Source organism: Molothrus aeneus, chromosome 6, assembly GCF_037042795.1.
Source record: "Molothrus aeneus isolate 106 chromosome 6, BPBGC_Maene_1.0, whole genome shotgun sequence".
Classification (NCBI taxonomy): Eukaryota; Metazoa; Chordata; class Aves; order Passeriformes; family Icteridae; genus Molothrus; species Molothrus aeneus.
The window spans coordinates 12,711,936-12,736,101 of NC_089651.1; the positions used below are offsets into that span (position 1 = coordinate 12,711,936).

Below are 24,166 nucleotides of genomic sequence, written 5' to 3' on the forward strand. Positions count from 1 at the left end.
GTTTTAAAAAGATAAATTTCATTGAAATAGATTTTAAAAGCTGAAAAGGAAAGACTCTGGACTACGCCAGGTTACTGAGGTGTACACTTCAAAGAGCAAGATCAACTTGGAGCAGTGCCTGTGGATAGCCATTCCCTCCAACTTCATTTTGAAAAATTGGACTGGTGCCAGGTGACTGCTCTGCAGTTGTTTGGCTCCCATATAATTTACACATGGTTTTTGCAGTCAGTTCTGTTAGTATTTTATGCTATCTATTGATTTTATATTTTGCTAAGTATTTTATTTCAAGCTCTCCAAATAGCTCCAGATTTTTGTTTCAAAAGTCAGGATGTTAAGAGAATTTTATAAATGAAAAATAATTTGGAAATCACCAGATGATGATTTTTCTGTAACAATTTAAAGTAATACCTAAAGTGATGACAGTGATCAGGGCAGAGAATTATCCACGAATGATGTCCGAAGGAACAGAAGCCAGCACATCAAATAACAGGTGGGTTTTCCCTACCTAATAATAATAATCATCATCATCTATCAAGAAAATTTAATTTTAAGATGAAAGAAACAGCTTACTCAGCTCCTAAACTGAAGGCAAAGATTAATGACAATCAATTGAAGCATTTAAAAAGAGTGCAAGCAGAGAGCTATTTTGGACCTCAAGTATTCCCCTTGTCCCTGACAGAGGCAGAAATCTGGAAAGAGATGGTCTTACAGAAGGACCTAACAGATGAATAACTTGATAAACCTTTTCTCCTCACTCACCAGGAAACTGTTGCATCTCATATCTGCATCTGTAGCCAGGTGTAAATACATGTATAGAATGTGTTTAGGTTGCACTTTCTAAATAGCTTATCTGTAACCATGATAAAGGAGAGATAGGAGTGAAAATGCTTGTAAAAGGAGACAAACTCAGAGTAGATAGTTCCCCTCTATAAAATCTCTGCTAATAATAATAAAGTTGTGCTGATATAACCAATCCATCCTGCTGCAGATTTTGTGACTCAGTACTGTGGATGAATTTTCTGGATCATAGAAAAGTCCAAAGAGTTTATTGCTCAGAACTTCCCTTGTTTGGCTGATCCTTGAGCTTACCCAAAACCTCACTGGTTTCTGAGACCTCTGCAGGAAGGAGAGCAGGTACCTTCCTGCAGAGATCTGGTAACAAATCAGGGATTTAAATGCCTCTGGAGCCTGAGGATTCATTACCAGCATTATTTTTCCTTCTAATCCTTCTCTCATGTTTATTTTCCCACCTTTACCAACTTGCTCCGAGAGTTTTCTAGTGTTCTATATGGTTTTTTGTGTATCTATTCCTGCTTGCATAACATTGATTTTCAAAAATGTTAATACAGTTTTAATTTTGAAGGACTGAATTCTCAGATGCACATTACCAAAAAGCAAAAGGAGAAAATCCTTTCTTCATTCATCTAACTGCAGCTATGGGATTCTTTACTAATATTAAACTATGCTTACAGAAGTACTGCGTGACCAAAGCTATCAAAAATAAGGAATTTTTTCTCCTGGTACCAGGTAATTTTTATTTATTTTCTTTAGGTCATTCCAGTAAGAAGCAAATAGCTCTGTATGTTCATAAAGGAGCTGATCTCAGTCATACATGAGGGTAACATGATGGAGGCTGCCAGACAAAGTCACTGGCTTACTTGGTCTGGAAGTAGACATTGGTTACATATTGGGGTTACAGGACATGAGAGCACCACAGAAAACTGGTTTTCATCACAAAAGCATCCATATTCTGAATCACCTTCTCATCTTGACCACTTCCTTGTGCTTGCTTTTTGGTAGTAGCTCAAACTAGCAAAACACATGAACCTCAGCTTGTGTTCAGCTTACAACTTGGCTCTTTTCCAAAACCACTTCTGCCACTCTTGTACTCCCACGAGTGCTACTGCCCTTCCTCCAGTGCAGTGGTGCTGACAAGCCCTGCCTCACAGCACTTCCCAGGGCTCACACTTAGGCAGGGAGGCTCCAAGAGTCCTTGCTGTGACACAATTCAGCCCAGCTATAAACTGGGAATCTTTTCTAGCTGCAGATACTAAGGAACCTTTGCAAATCAGGTCCAAGGAGGGCTCCCAAAATGTGAAAAATTTGGATATTGTTATCAAAAGGGAAATCCACAAGTTTCTATTTTGCAAATTTTAATTTTATACGGTTGCTTGTTGTTTTTGTTTGGTTTCACACAATGTTTGCCAAAATTACAGTCAAAATATTTGGTAAAACCCTCTTTTCTCCTTCTTTGTCCTCAGTACCTATCACTGCAAAAAAGTTAGAAAGCTCTTTAGAAAACAGGAAAAAAATACATGCAGGAAACTTTTACAACCCCGGCATTGGCCAATTCTAGCTCTGGCTGCTATTAAACATTCTACCAGTTGGCTTGCTTGGTTTAAATGAGTGCTTAGCAGTTTAACTTTACCCTTCAAACAGCATTATAAAAACAAAAAAACTCACTCAGGATTTTCCTGGTGGTAATATTCTGACTCTGCTACATAAGCCAAAAACTAGTCCTTAGTGGAGATGACTGTTTCCCAGAGGTAGGTGTGAAAAAGAAACAAAGGAAATCAAACCCAGTGTAATCCAGCTGCCTAATTAGATGAAACCTGGTATCCTTTCCTTGTGATGTACATTTGAGGTCAGGGCTGGCATTACTCAGGTGAAGTGTCTTGCCTGTACCCCTAACAAACCAAAGGAAGTTAATTGTGTGAGATTTTTCTTACTCCAGCCTTGTAATGAGCTCAGAGCTACCATGTGACTTACCTGTAGCTCACCCATGATAAGTAGGAATCTCCATGTATTTCTTAAAATAAGGGAAGGGTAAACAATAATTAATGGCAGATGATGTAGAGATGTGTTTGTGTGTCACTGGATTTTTTTGCTTAGGCTCTTTTGCAGGAAACCTCTTAGGTCTGGCACACTGCCTGATTTACACTAAAACTTTCATGTTTCATAAAGCATCTTTGAAAACACTTAAAGAGCTGTTGGAAAAACAACCTCTTCTGGTAAAGATAATAATCCTGTTAGCTAAACATCTAACAGCATTGCTTGTATATTTACCTGACCTGTACCTTTCTTCTCTTGCCTATCATTAAGTTCCCAGCCAGTAGCTCTTTCACTGACTGTTCCTTCCCTTGCAGTCCTGTCTTGAGCTTTTCCTTTATGAGGGCTTTCAGTTTGCTCCTTTGCAGTCCCTGGGAATGGATCAGAAAGTTTTGTATGGGTCAGGGCATACTCATATGCTTGTCTGACAAGGATCTTCAGCTGAGATGAAGAAGGAATCCTCATGGGACCAGCAAGTAGAATCAAGAAGGCAGAAGACTTTCCAGTTTTTGTAGGAACTCATCTTTGCTTCTTTGTTCTCACAAAGAAGGTGTGGGATAGTTTTCAAAGTGACTTAAATTAGCCAAGGACCAGTCCTGCCTGACCAGACTACACTCATGGACAAGGGAAGATCCACTGATATCATTTATCTGGACTTCTGTAAGGCTTTTGACATGATGTCCTCATACTGACAATCCTGTCACACTGGACATGTGTGCACTTCCTTTATGCTTCATATAGAGCTGACAGATAACATTATTTTACTGTCACCACTTTTTATTTGAAACTTTCTGTTAGATTCAAGCTCAAGAAAATAATATTGAAGGAAGATATCAAACAGTACTGGTCCAAATATGGGCTCCTGAGGGACCCCACTCATCACTGCTCTCCATCTGGACCCCAAGGAGTTGATTGCTACTTTCTGGTTGTGACAATCCAGCCAATGCATCATCCAACAAACAGTCCATGTCTAATCCCAAGCCAGCTGCTGTAACCAATGTTTGTTCCTAGCTTTTGTTGTGCCTCCATAATGACACACTTGTGTGTCTCTGCCAGAGTCCCCATGTCTTCTTTTCTGTCTTTGTTTAAAAATGGGCTTAGCTAGGTTGCTAAAAATGGGCAGTTCTTGCATGAACACTTCAGAAAATTGGATTTTGAAGGGAGGCCAAATTTTCTCTTACATACATGCCATGAAGACTTGTTGACACTCAATAGGGGACCTATAATATCTGTCACTGAAGAAGTTGATTTTTTTTTTCTATTCAATGTGCCATGAACTTCTGTGATGTCATTACTACAGTGGTATCTGACAGTAGAGCAGAACTGTCTAATTATGTTTACTAGTCCCTACACTGCTGTTCTTGCTTACAACAGAGAGGTCAATATACCAACCACAGATGCTCCCTCTGTCCCTCAGGACTTTATATCCTTTCCTCTCACCTATATATACAGCTACATTTTGTATGGAGACAAGCATCTTCTACATATATCTTGAATTTTCAAAGAAGCCCTTTCTGAAAAGAGTTTGTGACAGTCTCAGTCTGACTGAAGGCAGTGCAGAGCTGGATGCTCACAAAGCTGAGCCCTGTGCACTATAAAGATGTACTGTGTCACATAAAGATGAACAGCAAGAGCCATGAAAGATCTGCCTGTGATGACATAATTTCCTGGTCACCCTATTGTCTATTAATCCTCAGCTTTACTGGTCAGAATCCCTGATTAACTACAATTTATAAAATAAGGGAAAGAAATGAAAGTTAAAACAAAGAAACATATCAAACCCTAAAAAATTAAATAAAATTGGAAAGCTATACTCAGCTTAAAGCCTTGTGATACCCTGACAATTGCCCAGAAGAATTCTGAAGGCAGCACAAGTCCCCTTGGCAAAGTATTCCTGGTGGCTGTGCACAGGCACTTTCCTGAACTGTTGGTGAGGTAGAAAAGGCCATACACATCCTAGATTCCTGAAAGTGTATGAAATTGCTGAAAGTGGGGTTGGGCTCCCCTACCCAGAAATTTTTAGTTCAGCTGTTAATAGAAACACAGGGATTTCCCAGATTTTTATAGCACAAATTGGTTTATAAACCTGAACTTCTTTCCATCTGTGACCTTTTCTTCACATCCTCATGGGTATGCCTGATAGACACAGATCCATTTAAAGAGCAGGTAGACAGTTCTTTTGTCCTGTTGCTGTTTCTGACATGATTTACTACAAAGGCATAACAGAGGCAACCACATGGGTGATGGTCACTGCTGCAGAGTTTGACATCTCTGATGAACAGCAGCTGGAGCACTGAGAGAGCATTAGAGCAGAGCTGCTCTAATAGTGTCAGATTCTGCCTCTGTCTCCATCTTCTTTTGCAGGTGTTTCTATTTCCTGCCCTGGGTGAATTTCTTGACCTTATTAGTTTACCTTGCCAAATGAGTGTTTCTCCTTAGCCACAAACAGCCAGTTCTGAGTCTCCAGCAGTGCAGGAATGTCCAGGCTGCAGGGCACAGGTCTTACCTGTTGCCTCCAGGCCTGCACCACAGATCTATGTAGCTGCTGGTGCCAGTGATTTAGCTGTATTTGAACAGCTGTGGGTCAGATTAAGATTCATTGTTGTTGATTTCCCTGCTTTATTGGATAGTCTTGTTCTCTCTTGCTGCTGCATCTTCAGGCCTTAGAAAATTCTAGACTGCCAGATTAATGCTTACATGCTCTTTTTTTGCCCACCTCTTTTAATATAAGCAATATTGGGCAGAGTTGCTTGAGCTTCTGTTTGCAATAAAGCCTGTGTCAGAATAGAGCAGATTTTCAAGGAAGTATTTTGGATCTCTGCTAGAAAAGGCTGAGATCCTTTCAAAGGCCAGTGACTATAGACATTTCTGTACTTCTTGGTGTCACTGTCTATGAGTATTGAGAAGAGTAGGAGGAAAGACCAAGTTACAAAAGTAGACTTCATAAACACTGAGACACTGCTTCCCTCATCTTCAGCAACTTGCAACAGTTGTGGTTATGTCAGCTCTGCCAAATGAGTAGGATAACAAATCATTCCAGGATAGGAGGCTGGCATGAAAATCTCCTTGTAGCAGTGTTTTGCCTGGAAGAATTTTGCATGTTTTCTGTAAGTTCTCAAAGTATCCATTAGGTAATATTTATTTATCTAATTACATAGGTTATTGAATATATTAATATTATGTATACATTAAAATATTTTTATTTATTAATATAATATTAGTTGATATTGCTTAGTTATTTAATTAGTTACTTATTTGAGGCGTGGGAAAAGGAAATAAAGCAAAATACAAGAGCAGGGATAATGTGGCATAGACCAAAGGTGATCGAATTTTCTGCCCATGATTTAAAAAAGTGATTCATAAGATTAAATTTCAGTCTTTTTAGATTACAGCTTGAATCACCAGAATGGTATCTATCAAGTTGTGGATATCCATGCACCATCAAATGGCAATTAAATCCACTCCATAAAACTAATACTTAATTGCTATTAATTTAAAAGTGGGCTGATAATGTATTTTCAGTGTTACTGCCATCCTTGAGATGTGCAAAAAGTTTAAAAGCACTGAGTGAGTGTTTTTAAGGTGTCTGTAGGTCTGTGGTAGGATTTTACCCTTGTGCTGATTAAGATGTCATCAAAGAACTTTAGATGGAGACATAGAGCAATAGAATAATTTGGGCTGGAAAGGACTTTTAAAGGTCATCTAATCCAGGCCCTCTGCAGTGAGATTAAAAAAGATAGGGCAAAATAGGGCTAAATTGATTATCAGTCAGCATGGAGGAAGAGATCCACACATGGAGCAGAAAGGCTTATTCCAGCACAAAATCAGGAAAGAATCTGAGCACCTTTGCATTAGAGCTTTTCAGCTGTAGTGATCTAGGAAGAATTAAATCATCCTCGTATTTCTGTGCTAAAATGATCATCATGTGGTGTTTTAGGGTCATAAAAACGAAGTGATAATTCTCTACATATGGTCTGAAAACTTCACGACAGGGAAGCCCAAGTTATAAGTCAGTTTTGCCAGGCTGTTAACTCCCCGCAGTAAATGCACATTATACTATGCAATAGTGGCACCCAGTGGAGATTGGAATTACAGCAAAGTTTGTGCTGCTCCTGGGTATGGTCTGCCCAAACCTATCCTGTGTTTAGGAAGGCAGCAGAGGATTTGGGAAGACAGGTTTATGGGGACCAAAGCTATGCACCACTGAAGCATCCTCCTAAATCAAGGTAAGCCATGGCAAACAGGCTTTTAATCTGAAAAATTAAGGTTCTCTTATCTATTCGCAACAACCTGAATGGCCTGTTTTCCTACAGGATAGACCCTCTGCCTTACCTGCATTAATTAAAAAAAAAAATCTTGAAGCAACATCTAATGCAAGAGCATCCTTGGGGGAGTGGGGAAAAATGCCTTCTATTCCCACTGCCCTGAGAGTACTGCCTGGATAGGGAGAGTATCAGCCTGAAAAACTTGGAGAGAATGTGAGGAGCACGATGTGTGCATGGAGGGGAAAGAGGGATCAGAAGGAAAGCATAGGTCCTTGCTCAGTTTCAATCTGAAAAGGCTGTAAGGTGCATGAGAGAGGAGTTGAGAACAGGAGGAATGCCAGGAGTGTCACGTACGGAAGGAATTATCAAGGGAAAAAAGTATTCAAGCTTTAAATTCAGGTAATGCTAACAGCAGCACCACTAAAATAAATGGGTGCTAGTAATAAGCTGTAAGCAGAACAACCTCAAAAAAACCTATGCTACAAAATAATTGTCTATCAGATTTCTGTAAAGAATGTATTATTTGCTATGGGTGCTCAACATGCTGCTCCATGGGGAATGAGCCTATCTGCACTTGCCATCTTCTGGCTATTGCTTTCTCAGGGATCATGTATTGCAAATAGCTCTGATGAGCAGAGATTTGGGAATAACTGACATGTTGTGCTAAAGAGAATGGAGTGAGTTAGAATAATGTTCCTGCACTCAAGGTGCTGTTGAGCTCAGATTTCAGTTCCTGTTCTGTATAGGCCTTACTCATAAGATCACAAAAATGTGATGAATTAGAATGGTGATCTGAGTTCCTAGAAAATGTCCATCCTGAACTGCTTTAACACTCTCTGCCCTTTGCATTTATTTTAGCATTTTGTTATAAGCACCACAGGCTTTGGCATTTTGTCCCTGCTGGAATTATTCTAGATCTGCAAAGAGTGGCTGGATGCAGAAAAACACCTTCCAGGACTTTCTGTTTGTCTGGTTATTATTCAGTCTGAGAAACACTCAATTTCTGGAGAAATGAACGTTCATTTGAAACATAATAAATAGCATTATTGAATGGCCTATAGCCACATACCATGTGGCTGTAGGTGAGTAAGTTTTTATCTTCATTTTTTTATCATAGCACAGGGTATGAAAGGGAAATGAAGTCACTTAGGAGTAAGAATCTCCCCCAGATGTGTAATGTGAACCTCATGGCTGATCCAAGCATGATGTTTTACGACTCTCTAGGCTGAGGAAGCAATATAACTAAAGGGAAGGCAAAAGAGCTGTTAGAATAGGCTTGCAATTTATTTTTGAGCGAGATACCTGATTTGTTCTGAGAAAAGAAAGTAGATAGAAGGCATAAGTCACCTTTTAGTTACTAAAGATTGCTCCTGTCTCATCCTGTATCCTGGAGGAAGAACTGGGTTACAAGTAACAGGATCTCACCTAGGAAATATTCATGGATGAAGACACATGACTGACTTCCTGCTCCAGTTAGCTAAATTTATTTACGTATTTAAAGGCCATGACAAATTGCCTTTCTCCTCACTCAGAAAAGGATTTTTGATGATTTGTGCCCCAGGGAACTGATGGTGTTTGAATTTTCCAGCCCATGGATTTCTGTGTGGCTGTATCAGATGAGGTTGAGAAACACACCCTGCACCTTTATTTTACCAGCTTTGCCAGTGTATTAATGATATTGATGTTAATCTGAGTAAAAATTCTGTTTTCTGCTCTCCTTTGGTCTTCCCTTCAAGCTCCTTTAAACATGAAATAACACACTTGCATCTAATTTTTGGCACATTTCTCTGCTAGAAGAATTTATGTCTTGTATTAACCCGTAAAAATGAAGCCACAAAATGTATGAAGAAGGTAAGGCACTTAAAACCTGGGACATTGGAGAAGACATTAGGACAGAGAAGTCCAATTAATCAGACCAGGACATCCAGCCCAAAAAAAAGGGACAGGTAATTGAGACATACTCATGTAGTTACAATTGATTTTTCTTACAGAAAAAAAACCCCAAAAGACAAAGAATGACAATTGCTGAAAGTGGTAATGGCAAGGAAGTGATTTTAAGTCAAGATGACACTGGCTTTTTTCCTTCTTTTTCTCTCTTGTTTTTTGAAGAAGATATGAGTGCTGATTTCTGATCTTTCTAGTCCTAAAAAGAAGAGTAAGTTTATACCAATGATTAGTATTTTTTCGTTTAAATAAAGGGAAAATAACACAGAGAGAGAGATAGGCAAGGATATAACAGTCAAAGACCTTTTCAGTAACATAGATTCTAAGATTTACAATTGAATTAAGAGAGATCAGCTAAAACTCATTAAAAGCCAACTGATTAGACTGCTGGTGGTTTTCTTTTTTTCTTTAAGAAGAATGGTTTGTGGCCACTTATTTTGAACAAAAACATTTGCACTTTCCTTAAAAATCCTTAGGGTTTTGGAATGAGTACTTCCATTTACTTTGGCCGTTCATCTTTGTAGTGATTCCTGTATTTTACTTCTGGTTAAAGTTGCTCTTCCCTAAAACAGCTAAGGATCTAAGCCATGAGTGTCAGTAGAAGGCCAGCCAGCCTCTCTGGGCAACCTGTCCATGGTGGTTGGCAGTGGAGATGACAGAGTTATCCTGCAGGTTTTGTGCATTAGGAGTGGGAAACATCAGTTTTCTGTCATGGCAAGGATCATTGAAAAGGTGGTTTGGATCTACCTTGCTTTAGAAATATCTTTGCTCAGTGGTGGGGCCAATGAATCTCCAGAGTTTGTGGTGAATCTTTGCTGTTGGTAATATGGAAGTTATTTTGAAGGGAAGCAATATGGAAATAAATGTTATTGGTATTTGATATGGGTGTTAGTAAAAATCACAGTCACAGACAAAACCCCAATGAAGGAGGCCACTTCTTATGTGGCAGAAAGGGTGGCTGATTTTATCCAACAAAGTATTTGGGTGCTGGTGAATCACCTAATTTCTCTAATATGAATATCATTATGACATCTAATACATTAAAATATCAGTGCAATTTGAAATGGGTTTTTAATGGCAGAAACTTAATGTAAAAAACACCAAATTTGGCTGCCAAGCAATTCAGATTAGGCAAATTAAGATTAAAAAAAAATAACCTATGCAAGCTCTCCCCACTGTATTCCCTTGTATGTATCCCGTTGTATGTACACGCATAGAGTTGCTTCAAAAACTGGCAATTCTATAAATATTTTGAAAACAAAAGCCCTTGTGTTCAGTGAAACAACTGCTATTTAGGTTTTTATACAGAATTTTAGAGCAGATGTTGTGTACAGAACACCTAAATGCCCAGGCAGTCTGAGAGTATTCATACCTTTAAAGACCTAGAGTTACTTTTGGGACAACATGGGATGTGGAACAGTTCTCAGCTTAACTAGGTCTAGGTGCAAGGACTTTTATTGATGGCACCTAATTTCACTGAAGAATGTTAAACCTTCAGTTTGTCATATCATTAATATGCCTCAATTGCAAGGCACTTTTCACACATTTTGGGTGAAATAAAGCCTGAGGCATGCTCTTTATTTGTGGAGCGTGAGAGAGCCAGCAGTTCTCAGCACACAAGAGACTCACTTCAAGACAATTTTTAATAATCTTTACTAGAACATCTCTTCCTCTTATGTAGAGAGGAAAAAAAACCATGTATGAAAGATTGGCCTGATTTTTTTATTTGGAGGCTACTAATCTAATTATAAGCAACATGGGGGATATTTTTAAAAGTCATTTGCACTGATCATTTTTTTCCTCCAGGTTCCTTGTTGGCTTTGAATTTGGTATAATTTGTTTATGTTGAATCCTGTTTTATATGGTTTACTTTCCTCATCTGACATCAGTCAAAGTAAATTAAAAAAAATAATTAAATTCATATGCTAAATTAATCTTTGGTAAAAAATAGTGGGAAAGATGTAGCACAGACTTTGCTGTGGCTTTTCCCTAGCAGCTGCTATCATCTCTTCCAGTGGCAGTTCTGGCTTGTTGCACTTTCCCAAGGGTGAGAAGGATGTGACCAGGACTCTGCCTGCTGCCCAGTGAAGCTGGACATATTTGTACTCTGAGATGTGATGCCAATATAAATAGAATGTCCACAGTTCTTTCTTCCTTTTGTTCTTTGTCAGCTGTAGAGATTAAATATTGGAAAAATACTTCTATTGAAATATTTTATTTACAGTCTGAATTATTCTAGATTAGATTGCCTAGAAAATTATATAGATTTTGTTTGTTAACCCTTTTGGGAATGGAGAGTGCACAGAAGGCAAGTTTCAGGAGAAAGTCCAGTAAACCACCGTTCCATTCTGGGCAAGGCACTGTCCTTCAAAACAACATTTTCCTTCTTTTGGATGCCTCAAATTTGAGTTCTTTCTAAAAGTCTGGTACATTTTGATTTCAAGTTATATTCTTTGGCCTGAAGGATTCAGTAGCTCTGGTTTCAGAATGATGTTTGTACACCTCAGAATCCTAGCTGTCACCCTTTTCTAGTACCACTTCTAGATGTCCAGTTCTGTTATCTTTGATTCCTTGTTAACCAGAACAGATCCTAATCCTGGGAGCTCTCTTGGATCCAGGAGAAAGTCAATAACATTCTATGCAGACCTGCAGTGGCTCTTCTTCTGTTCTTTATGGACTGGCAGATGGCAGAATGCAGCTTGGTCATGTGAAATTTCTAGCCCAGACTTGAGCTTTACTGATCTGGGGGATTCAGTTGGTTTGGAGTATGGAATGAGAGTTTTTAGTGCTTATGAGAAGTGAGCCTTGTTGGGGAACATGAATATTTAGTATTTTGGAGCTGTTACATTCCTTCTGCCAAAACATCCCTTGCATTTTTCTAAGAATGAGAAAACTGGTTTATGGATTAGGAAAAATATTAGAAAAACAGGCAGTGACTGGATGACAGAATCAGAACAATGTTTGGGATTTTCCTAAAAAACATATTTGTTTTCCCAGATCTAAAATAAGCAGCTAAAATAAGGCAAATGGAGGTTTTATCTTTGCCATAACATAACACTCCCACATTTATCTATCCAAAATACCCTGAGAAGATTCTGGGCTATTGAAGCTGGCATCTGCTCATTAGGTAAATTCAATTTCAGGCAGTTCTGACCCGTTTTTCTGATGTTAGATCAGCTTATGAAAATAAGCTGACTTGGAAATATGATTTGGAATGCAGAATGTAACTGTCCCTGTATCAAAGTGCTGTATGGTACTTATCCTTGGATTTTCATATGTTGGAAGAACAATCTCTACTGAAAGTGTTACAAAATTTGTGGTTTTGTTCCTCCTAGTTCAAACACTAGCTTAACTTTAAAAATATGTATTTATTATTCTTCATAATAGGGGTTCTTTATGTTGAGACCTGTTAAGGCAACAAAGAATATTGAGTAGAAGAAAAATCAAAATTTACCTTGTAAAAATATTCAATTTTCTCAGCATCTTAGGATTGCTCTTATTTCTTCTAATATAGAATCAATGTAGCAACTGTATTTGACCAAAGAGCAGCACTGGAAGGTGCTAATGGAGAGAAAAACATCTGAGATCATTTTACCTGATGACTCCTAGTAGACCTCTGATTTCTCATAAAGACTGTATGGGAACAGCTGATCTTAAACTTGAATTTCTTAGGCTTAAAGCAATTCTGAAATTATTTTATTGCCACTGCAGTCATAGACATAAATCAATGCAGGATACCCAAGGAGATTTACCAAACTGTCAAGAGAGGAATCTTAAGACCAAATAACTTGGGTCTGCTGTAGCCAATAAAGTTCTATCATTTCTCACCAGATGAAAACTACCCCTTTTTCAATTTTTGTGAATTTTTTATTTAAATAAGGGTAGAAATTTCCTTTGTTGTTATTACAACATGAATGAACTCTTATTGAGTTGCTCACTAAAAGTTTTATAGACAAAGTACTCTGAGTGTTTTCATTATAAATGGGTATCATAAAACTCTATAACTTGCTTGTAAAAAGTTTCTGCCAATAAAAATCTGGCACATCCAAGGTTGGTTCTGGAGCTAATTTATTTAAAATAATTTATTAAAAAAATTGAACAGTCATTGTGAAGTAATGAATGTTGCAAACAATCCTATTAATGCCTGGAGCCTCATAGAGCTGTTCTTAAAAGCAACAGAAATCTTGGGAAGAGAACTATGAGTAAAACACTGAGTCAGTTTTGGTATCTATATGAATTTAGATGGAAAACCTTTTTTCTGAGCAAGTTACTGTGTATATTTAGTACATTATACAAATATTCAACTGTGTAGTGCCTTTGATTAGTGTACACATAACTGAACTACTGCAGAAGCCTTGCATTTTAGAGAGTGGATATTTTTTAGGCTAAACTGACACCATTGAAATGAGAAATGCAGGAAAATTGTTTGCAGAAGGATCTTTTTCTTAAAAGAGTTTGCAAAAATCTCATATTTAAAATAAGAGTTAAAAAAAGCAGAAAAGCCTATGCATGTCCATAGCTCACTTTCTCTACCTCTCTAATGTAACTCTGCTTTCTACTGTGGTGTTTCCATTGCTGTAATTTGAGAATAGAGTAGGGTTGTATTTGTGTGAAAGTCATGGTCTTGACCATGCTATATAGCTGGTCAAGAATTTTAATTAAATGAGAGAAATTTTATGTGGAATTACAGTAATAATAGCAATAGGGATTATTAAAATTATTAATTAAATCCGCAGCATAATTAAGGCTTCAAATTTTTGACATGAACAAATCAAGAATTCTAGCAGGAAGATTATCAGATACTTTTCCTGAGAGAGGAAAGACACTCTGAAGAGTTAGATTAGGTGCTAATGAGTGGCTGTGACCTCCATGCTGCTTTTTTTGGATAGAGACCCTTTCTCATTATCGTAATAAAATGAGGGTCCTCCAAAAATGCAATGTGCATGAGGTTTTTTTTTAATCATGAAAAGCTAGACTAAGAGACACTAGAAAATAAAAACCATGGTGTCACACCAAACCTAAATGATACAAAATAATCAAACATGTTGAAAGAGTGTTCTTGTTTTTAAATGCCAGGCACCAGGTGTTGGAGAATTTACCCTCACACCATGAAGTGGCTGTGACATTATTTATTTAGAAGTAGATGACTGGTGCATATTTTTTTTCAGGGAGCACATCTCATTTTCTGGAGTGCCCTGCTACACATAACCCAGAGCCCCTGTTTGTTTATAAGAGTAGTTGAGGTGGGTGTTTTTCCTTTTCTCAGACTATGACCCCCCAGGGTAAATAAAAATGAGGGCTATGTGAAAATTACTAATGTATGGTCTCTCCTTAATTCAGACTTCAGGTCCCAGTATCTTGTTCAGCATTCTCGTACACCACTTGACAGTTCCTCTCATCTTGTTGACAAGTCCTTTTTTGGGTCTGTGTGGCTTCATTTTAATGGATTTCAGACCCCAAAATATAACGTATAAAGCCTTATCCATTATTTAAAAGAAACAAGCATGTACTTTCTGGAATTTGTAATGCAGATGCAGATACCAAGAAAACCCTACAAATAGGAATAGATTCTTGCAGCTTAAAAACAAGCTGGTGCATCCAGCCCTCAAAAATGTAGGGCACAAGAACCTGAGAAACATTTGGTGTCATGTGTCACATAACTTCAAGAATTTAATCTTTATCATATTTAATCTTTATCATATATATAATAAATAGTTCTTCCTTAAATATGTATCAGAATATGTATCATAAATAGTTCTTTCTTATTCTTACAGGGTTCTGACTCTACAGGTAACATAGTCATTATTGGGATTGTTTGACAGAATAGGAGAAAGAAAATGTAACAAATGTTGAGTATTGTCAAAGGGTAATTGCAAATTCCTTTTCTTTCCCCCCTAAGCCACTGTGCTCATTTGTGACCAGTGGTTTGCCCTGTGGTTTCCCCAGTGGCTTTATCAATGTAACCTGATTTTGTGAACACCTACGTGCACTACAGTGACTTCTGCATAACTGAAAGTGAATTCCTTTGCAGTCTCTGCTCCTGCCCTTTGTAGCCACTCAGGGTTTATCCTGTAGAAAAGGAGGGATATCACATTGGAGGAGTAGATCAGGAAAGGTGAGTTTATCCTTGGATATTTCACTTATATTTGTGGGGAGTAGTTTGAAGCAATGTAAGCTGTGATTTATGGGAATGGGGATATGTGAATATTGCTAGGCTAATAGCAGTGCAGTGCCTGGTTTCTTTTACCAACCACAAAAATACTTTAAAAGACTGTTTTACTTTTCATAGTAGTCCTCAATATTGAGGGAGTTCAAAGCCAGCTATTCTCTTATCCTTGAAGCAAAGACAAGAGAGAAGTCTTGTCTTGGATATCAGCCTTACTGATTTTGTCCATCCTTCTTGTAAAATTAATTATTCTCTATTATCTCTTTGACAACTACTTGTACTTTTTATCTGCAACGGGCTTAGAGCATCTCTGAGTGCTGAGGAACATGAATTTTAAGGTGCAGGGCTGCTTCCTCTTGGTTTCATAGGGAGAAAGGGTTTGCACAGGATTAATATTTTGACTCCTAGACAATCCAGAGTAAGGAACTTCTTATTTCATCTTGCTCTGCACTTTGCTTCTCCCTGCAACATTGATGTAAAGTTGCTACTCGGGAATTGCCACATTTAATGCATCCTTCAAGCTGATACAGCCAGATGTCTTTTCTCTTATGCACATAACAATATTCCTGGATCAACTTTACACTTCTCCTTGGTGGATAAACGTCAGAAAGAACAAATACCTCTTCATCAGCTTGACCCCATCTGAAGGAAGGGAGTTTTAAAGGGAAGTTGTAGTCAAAGTTGCTGTAAACCAAAGCACAAATCACTGCCAGTTTAGATACAAAGCTAAAGTTATTGACAGAAGTTTCAAAGCTACTGAGTTGGGAACTGGTCAACTTCTATTCAGCCACACACTATTCCATGGTGTACACAACAGGGCTTTTAAATTAGGTGCCATGGCCACTGTTGTACAGCATTAGTTATAAAATCATTGCAGTTTTGTTCACTGGTCACTGCTGCTGCCATGGAATTGTTGAAGTAATTTGGATTATTCAGGATTATATTTGGGAATGCTTTAATGGCATCACTTTGTTACTATATCATCTCATTCAATTTCATTACTCAGTAACAAGTCATCAAAATAACAATACATGGGTTTTGCTGGATGAATATGATAATCCTCCCTTCCTGCTACCTTTGTCAGTTACCCTCTTTCTCATCCTATAAATTTTGATGTGTTTGGGTTTTTATCCACATTTATATATTTGGTTTGCCCTGCTAATATTCATGTCTTCACCTACATAGTAAACCTGTCCTGGCTTCAGGTAGGAGGTGTTATTACACAGCATGGGTGAAAGGAGAGAAGGCACAAAGCTCTGATCTATCAGTTCTTGACTGTTGGGTGCAGCCTCTGCTTTTGAAATTCTCTTCTGGGAAAGTTGTTTAAGGGGTAATCCCTTTTGTGATATTGTTTCCACATTTGCTGCCCTACCTCTGGATCTCAACATCTTCATTTTACTCTTCTGTAAAACTGCTTTGAAATCTGCTGGTTGTTCTTACCAGAGGCACCCAGATTTGGGCTGATAATGTTATCCATGGAATTCACAGTGGGAAATCAGCTGACAGAAGCCTGTAAGACTTTCCAGTCTCACTAAGTGACTCTGGAGATCAATTTAGAGAAGACAAAAAAGTGTTTTGACCAAAGTTTTACCAATATGTAGGGATCATCTGAATGTTAAGTGAGCAAACAGGAATGGTAGGGAAAATCATGCTATGAGAAAAGGATTTTAGCAGCATTTTATACAAATGAACATAGATATTTCTAAAAGGAAGGCAATGGGTCTTGGTTCCCAGAGTGGCATGGAAAAACTGCCTTAAACCCCCTTGTGGGAAGCAGAGAGTTAAGATTGCTGTTGTGTGTAATATTTCAAATCATGAAATCATTAATGCAATTCATCCCAAGTTCTGTATCGGTATCTTTAACAAATGCCTAGTTTTATTTAATGTTTTTAGGAGGAAGGATAGGTATACTGAAGAAACAAGACTTTTGCCCCAGAACTCATTCATTCCTGTTGTAGAAAAAAAGAAATTATTTCCTTTCAGAAGACTTGATCTATGCAGTAACATGGTCAGACATTTATTTTGTCACTTGGATTAAGTTTCTACAACAGGGCTATGTTCATAAGGATGTAAGTTCCTGGCATGTTTCCAGTTATCAATACTGAAATATTAGTGATCAAGCATTTACTGAACGCCATTCCTCAAATGCAGGGGCTTCACAGCATCTTGTTGCATTCATGGAATTCATTTGTTTGCATTATCTGGCTAACTGGTTCTTTTGTATTGCCAAGGTGATGAACAGATTTGACATTTAGCTGATTACTTCACCAAAATTAAACAGAAAACAGGGCAGCCATCCAAAGTTCCTTTCAGTGTGAAACCTAATTATAAAAATGCTTTGAGCAGCAATTTCTTTTTGGATGTTAAAGTGCTTTTATTAGATTGTTCCCCTGTCATTTTAAAATTTATTGCTAGACACTTATAAATGGGGTTGCCTGCTGAAGTAGAATTATTTTATTTTCTATATTTAAGATGGGAGGAAAAAGTGTATGGAGAAAATTTTAGGCTGAATTTGTTAGTATTTTACGTGTTTCTGAAAAGGAAGGAGAATAACTAGTGCTGGGTTTCACAGACCCAAAATATGTAATTTATCTCTGTGTTGAATAAAATTGTATCTGCTTTTTTTATTCTCATTTCAGCTACTCCCAATTTCCAACACCTATCACTTAGCAAATAATGAAATCAAATATGTGATTTAAAATTTGAGTACAGCAGTAGAAGCTTATATCATTAATGTAGATTTACACAATTACTGGTGATAGAAAAATCTAACCATGTACTTGTACCTGTCTTTCATAAGCCATTACCTGTTCTCAAACAGCATAAAAGTACTCTTAAGTCATTTGTCAAGGGCATTGAATATAAGTAGGCCAAGTGAATTTTAACCGGTAAATTTAGAGCTGAAGACTGAAGTGGATCTTAGAAGAACTTTCTTGTGAAGTATTTTTTGAATGTCTTGGAATATGTTTAACTTTTTTTACTGCCTGTTGTTATTAACATCCTTTGGACCCCAGACAAGGTGTGATCTGGGGAGATTTCAAGGTGACAAAATTGTGGGGTTTTGCATATGATATTGTCTAGCACACTTTGGGTACTAAATCATCTTGTGAGGACATAGATTAATTCTTGACACTGAGATCTATTAATATACCTTGAAGCCCAGTGAATTATGTGACTCTGCTGTTTCAAGCCGTAGAATTCTGCCATAAGTAGAAGGAAATATTTTGCTGTAGGTAGATTAATGTTGAAAGCTTGTCAAGAAAAAAATTCAACATTGAAAATTTATTCTTTCTCTTTTTGCCAGTGCTAGAGCATCTACAATAAATACCATTTGTGATCTGGGGAAAAATAGAGATATAATTTCTTTTCTATTTGTCTATGTTATTAGAGTTTCAATGATATAGTCCATTTCTTATTAAAAACTCCATCCCAGTGAATAATCTTACAGAGGGTAATTTTTATTCCTATCTACCTGAGAGCTTTTCTCATAAAATACAGTAACTGTCAGTACTTATCAAATAATTTAATTCATGGCCATTGCAGGATAAGTAATTAAGATAACTCAACATTCTCTATTAATAAATAACAAAAACGAGAATAAGAGATTTGCTAAATGCCCTTTTTGAAGATAATGGGTAGAACTTAACATGGATGTTGTGAGGAAGCTTTGAGTTGACAGAGCCAAGAGTGGGTGTGCAACACAAATGTGGGTTTTTGTTTGAGTGTTGAAGCATATTTCAGTACTAAGCCTTCTTAACTCCTCCTTGTATCTCTAAATTGTCCAGGGCTGGGGGTGTTTAGCCTGGAGAAAAGGAGGCTCAGGGGAGAGACTTTATCGCTCTACAACTCAGTGAAAGGAAGATGGAGTAAGGTGGGACTCGGCCTCTTCTCCCAGGCAGCCAGTGACAGGACAAGGTGAAATGGCCTCAAGCTGCACCAGGGAAGGGTCAGGCTGGACATCAAGAAAATTCCTATGTGAAAAGGGTTGTCAAACTTTGGACTGTACTGCCCAGGGGAGGTGGTGCAGCCACCATGACTGAGCAGCACTGAATGCCATGTCTGCTTGACAAGGTGGTCAGTCGTAGGCTGCACTCAGGGATCTTGGGGGCCTTTCACATCCTAAATGATCCTACGGTCTAACTACTTGCTTGTCAACAAGATAAGTTATTCAGGGCTATGTTAAATGGGGAGAAACACATTGCTTTTAATTTGAAAGTTCCCAGATGATGCCCCTGTGCACAGAGAACACTCCCTTGCTGTGTTTTGTTGCTCACAATGAGTCCAATGGATGTGCCCTGTTGCTGTCTTTTGTTGTGCCAGTGGGTCTCCAATAATTTAAACCAATATGTGTATATATGATCTATCTGCCTGAAGTGTGTAAGAGTACTTCAAACACTCTAAAAGCATAAACTTAAGTCAGCTCTCATTATTCTGTTTCCCTTTGAAGTATGCATGTCTGGACCTGGCTTTGGTAGAAGTACTGTGCAAGCTCATCAGGAGCAGCTTGGCCAGAGTCATGTTAATAGTATTCTTCTTGATCCTTTGTTGGCTTTGTGACAATTTCAGGGAAAAGTGGCAAAAAAAATTTGTCTGTTTAGACGTTAGTGCGCATTGAGGTTTGAGTCTTGTAGTAGAACTCAAATGAGGCATAGTAGCAGTTAACATTTGCTTATCAGAGCTTACTTTTGGATTTATATTTAACTTTAGATGTCTGTCAGAGAAGACTTTGTTGGACCAAAACTGATTTCACAAAAACATTAAGGGAGAAGGAACCGCAAGACTTTTGGCAGGACAACAAACTCATATGCTGAACTCATTTGTAGTTGCTAAACTGAAACTTCCTGTGACACAAAGGCCACCAAGTTTAAGTTATTTTTGAAAATAAATGGAGGAGTTTAGTCACTGCCAAGAAAAGACAAATAGAAAACCATCTTTGGTTGCAAAAGTGCTTCCTATAATATTTCTAACTTCTACCTCTTGTTTCTCCATAGGTGGATGGGATACTGTGCCTGGCTGACATCCTCACTGATACCAGCCATTCTGAAGCAACCCATGCAGAAGCAGCAGCAGTAATTGCCCAGATCACATCTCCACATCTCACATTCACTCAGCATCTCAGCAGCTTCCTGGAAAATATGGAAGAAATTGTGACAGCACTTGTCAGTAAGTTTTCTACAGGACTTCTGAGTCCCGTTAAAGTAACAGGTTAGGGTATGAGTCTTACGTTAAAAATATTCCCTAAATAATGTTTACCATCCTTCCCTTAACAGATAAAATAACAATTTTAAATTCTGAACCAGAGAATTCTGCAATTACATAATATTTTTTTACTCCAGGCCTCATGTGAATAGAATTTATGCATATTTGTAAAAATAGTATCTGTGTGAAAGTATATCTTAAGAGCCTCCAGGGAGGACTCAGCAAATCATGCTTTTGTCTGGTTTTTGTCTATAAAAGAGGAATATTGAGAGCTGATAGCCCTTATGCCTGTTGTATTTTCCAAACTTGCTAGGACTCAAGCTCACCGCTACATCTGCATTTGTATGATAATTCAGAGGAAAAGTGGAGTGTGATATAATCTATGGGTATTGTTACAAGAAAATGAAAGATCTGTCTTTCTTGTCTAGGTCCCTGATCCATGGTAAGGTGAGACAAAGGTAGCAACAAGACTTTCCTTAACCTGGGTCAGTGAGGATACTTTAGAAAAATAAGATGACATTTCTCATTGTTTTCTAAAGAGAGGAATTTCTTATTTCTGGCACTGTGCTCCCTCCCTCTCAAATACCAGAAGCTTTCATTCAAGCATTCTTTTCTCTCTGGTCTAGAAATTCAGTTTCCCAGAGCTCAAATACCAGAAGCTTTCATTCAAGCATTCTTTTCTCTCTGGTCTAGAAATTCAGTTTCCCAGAGCTCCAAGTCAGAATGTACTGTTTGGATTTTCTGGTTTGATTTCTCATGTACAATAGATAAGTACATTTAGAATTTTTTTTCTAGTGAACCCAGTGGTTAAACTGCAGAACTTCAATTTGAATACAGTTGGGGTTTTTTTGTTTGTTTGCTCGTTTGCTTTTTAAAGAAGAAAAAAGAGTAGTATGAGTGCTTGAGGACTCTGCTGTGGCTGGGAATTATCTGAGCTGTATTTAGGCATTCCTCAGTAGGCCAAAACAGAACTAATGATGCAGAAATCAAGGGAACAATTTATTCCTCATGTCCAGCAACAAATGGAGAAGCTTTTGCCCTGACACTGCCCGGAATCCAATGGGTGGAATTAACCTGTGCTGAGCTTGGTTCTGTTGTAGCTAGCAGCATCTGACCTGATTTGTTTCAGATTATTTTCTGGGTTATTTTAGTGAACTGCAGTCAAGGGCCAATCTGAACAGTTTATCCAGAATGTATTAGCTGGTGGATCATTCCTCAGTTGTTGCTCCTTAAGTTCCATAGGAATTTTAGCTATACATATTCTGCCCAAGAAATGTAAGTGTTAAAAATAGAACATGTATAATTTTGCAAGAGCCGTTTTGGTAATCACACACCACTTTCCTTGTAATATTTATAACTCAGTAATTGAATTACTGTAATAGGTTTAATTTTTAAACCATGCAGAAATCCCATTACCAGGTGATTCACATCTTAGTTAAAGTACATATGTACAAGGGATTAAAAGGTAGCTGTCGCTTCAGCACTTATTGAAGTTGAAAAATATGCAAGATTATTTTCAACTACAGAGAATTAGATTTAGAGATAAGCAACATGTACCTTGTTCTAAAGAAGAGGATAGAATTATTCTTATATGGGTAATTTACTTTTAGATTTCTGCCTCCTGTATTTGATTTTATTTAGTTATATCAAGCTTTATTTTGAACAACATGCAGTGAAATATTCCCAGTAGAGCGGTATACTAGGTAGAGTATATCGTTCATCAGGGGTTCTGGTGAGGTGGATGTTGGTCTCCTCCAAATAACAGGTGATAGAACAAGAGTAAATGGCCTCAAGTTGTGCCAGGGGAATTTTAGATTGGATATTAGGAAAAAAATATTTCATGGAGAGAGCTGTTAAATGCTGGAGCACTCTGCCTGGGGAAGTGGTTGAGTCGCCATCCCTGGAGGTATTTAAAGCTGTGTGGATGTGGTACTTGGGCCCACGGTTTAGTGATGGACTTGGCAGAGATGGGTTTGGTTGGAGCTGATGATCTTAGAAGTCTTTTCCACCCTAAACCCCTCTATGATGTTATAACTGAAAAAAAATTAAGTTTATATTTTTTGTTTCCATTTTTATCTCCATATTTATGAACTTGATATTGGCTAATAAGATCACTATTGCAAGCTGCAGATGCTTAAATATTGCCTTAAACAGCTGCATTGAAGGAATGACTTTTATTCAGCTTATTTTCTGCATTCCTAGAACTGTGCCAAGAAGCCTCATCAGGTGAAGTTTTCCTGCTGGCTTCAGCAGCTCTTGCCAATATCACTTTCTTTGATACCATGGCTTGTGAAATATTGCTCCAGTTAAATGCAATGAAGATTCTCCTAGCAGCGTGCTCAGACAGACACATAGTGGATACTCCATATTCCAGGGATCAGGTGAGGAATTTCTCTGTCACATTTGTGTAAAAGCCAAAAGGTTTCAGCACTGTGTCTATTTTGACATAGCCAATCCCTTCTTGGTTCTTTTCATTGTATTGCCTCTTTATCTGCTTCTGTTCCTTCTTTGGTTTTGGTCGTTTTTTAATTTTTTTAAAATGAGAATTATAAAATATGACAGCTTTAATGTGATTTTCAAAAAGTAAAAAAAAAAAAAAAAAAAAAAAGAAGTTGAGTTCCATATATCTAAGATAGCAGAATTTATTGTTTTTCATCATGAATTAGGCCAGTGACACAGAGATCCAGAGAGGTTATGGGATTTCTGTCTTTGTAGAATTCAAAACTTGACTGGACAGAGTTTTGAGGCAAAGATAAATATAGAGCCTAAATATACAGTTGTCAGTTCAAAGAGGAATTAGATCCAAAAGCTGAATAAAGACCTGATCCCCAGCCCATTGACGTCGGTGGGCTTTGGACCAAGTCCTGTCTGCCTGGTAGATGGTTTGCAAATTTCTATTGGCAAATACTGCTAATGTGCTTTTGCCTTTCTCTTTCCTTCTCACCAGTATTTTAAATTTTTTTTTTGGTAAAGGGACACAGAATACTAAAGGTCTATGCTAATGCACAGACGAAATCAGGGGGAATTCTTTTGCTCCTCTCAGGCACTCCAGTGCATTGAGGTGGTGCAGAGGCACTGCTTATTTGGCATCTCAGTGATTAATTTTGCCTCAGCAGTGATGTGAATGAGGCCTGAGGGTTCAGTAGTGGCTACTGAGGGATGGAGGCTGGTACTAAGCAAACTTAACCTACTTCTGTCCATGAGACTTTGTGACTGTAATTAGAAGTCCACCATTCAGGCCTCACAACTTTCCCTTTCACAGCTCTGAAGGAGCCAAAAGATGACTTATGGTAGATTTAGATTACAAAAGATGACTTAGGATAGATTTAGGATCTGCACTGCCATAGAAGGCTTTGCTCATCCTTAACCCGCAGCCAGGCCTTGGAAATCGAGGCACAGAGGACCCTAGAAACTGATTATTGGTATTCTAGAGGGATTACTGGGGCTGCTTTAGCTTCTACTAATAGCACTTAGTAGTTTTTCAGCTCAGGTCTATATATAAAACATGGAATTAAGCCATAATTACTGTAGTGCTCTTTGGGCAAAGTCAGAGATATCAGTTGTGGTGTTGTCATGGCTGTGTACTATTACATATGTACAATCCTTCTCAGTCTTTTTTAAAAATTCTTCCTGTATGCTCTTATAGTTTTGATTTCCCTATTTTTTAGTGTCCTCATCTGGATTCTGCTGTCAGCTGTGAGTTTGCAGTTTGCTCTGTGGGTAGCAGAGCAAGCCCCTTCTTTTTTTGAGGAAGGTAGATCTT

The 24,166-nt window shown here is 37.9% G+C and overlaps 1 protein-coding gene across 1 annotated transcript in view; it reads left to right on the forward strand.

Moving 5' to 3' along the window:
* Positions 1-24,166, forward strand: part of INSC (INSC spindle orientation adaptor protein) — a 136,123-nt gene that overhangs the window by 98,840 nt on the left and 13,117 nt on the right. Inside the window, exons 8-9 of the mRNA XM_066552524.1 lie at positions 20,196-20,367; positions 22,606-22,784. Coding sequence (XP_066408621.1) covers positions 20,196-20,367; positions 22,606-22,784 — 351 coding nt within the window. The remainder of the gene's footprint in view (positions 1-20,195; positions 20,368-22,605; positions 22,785-24,166) is intronic.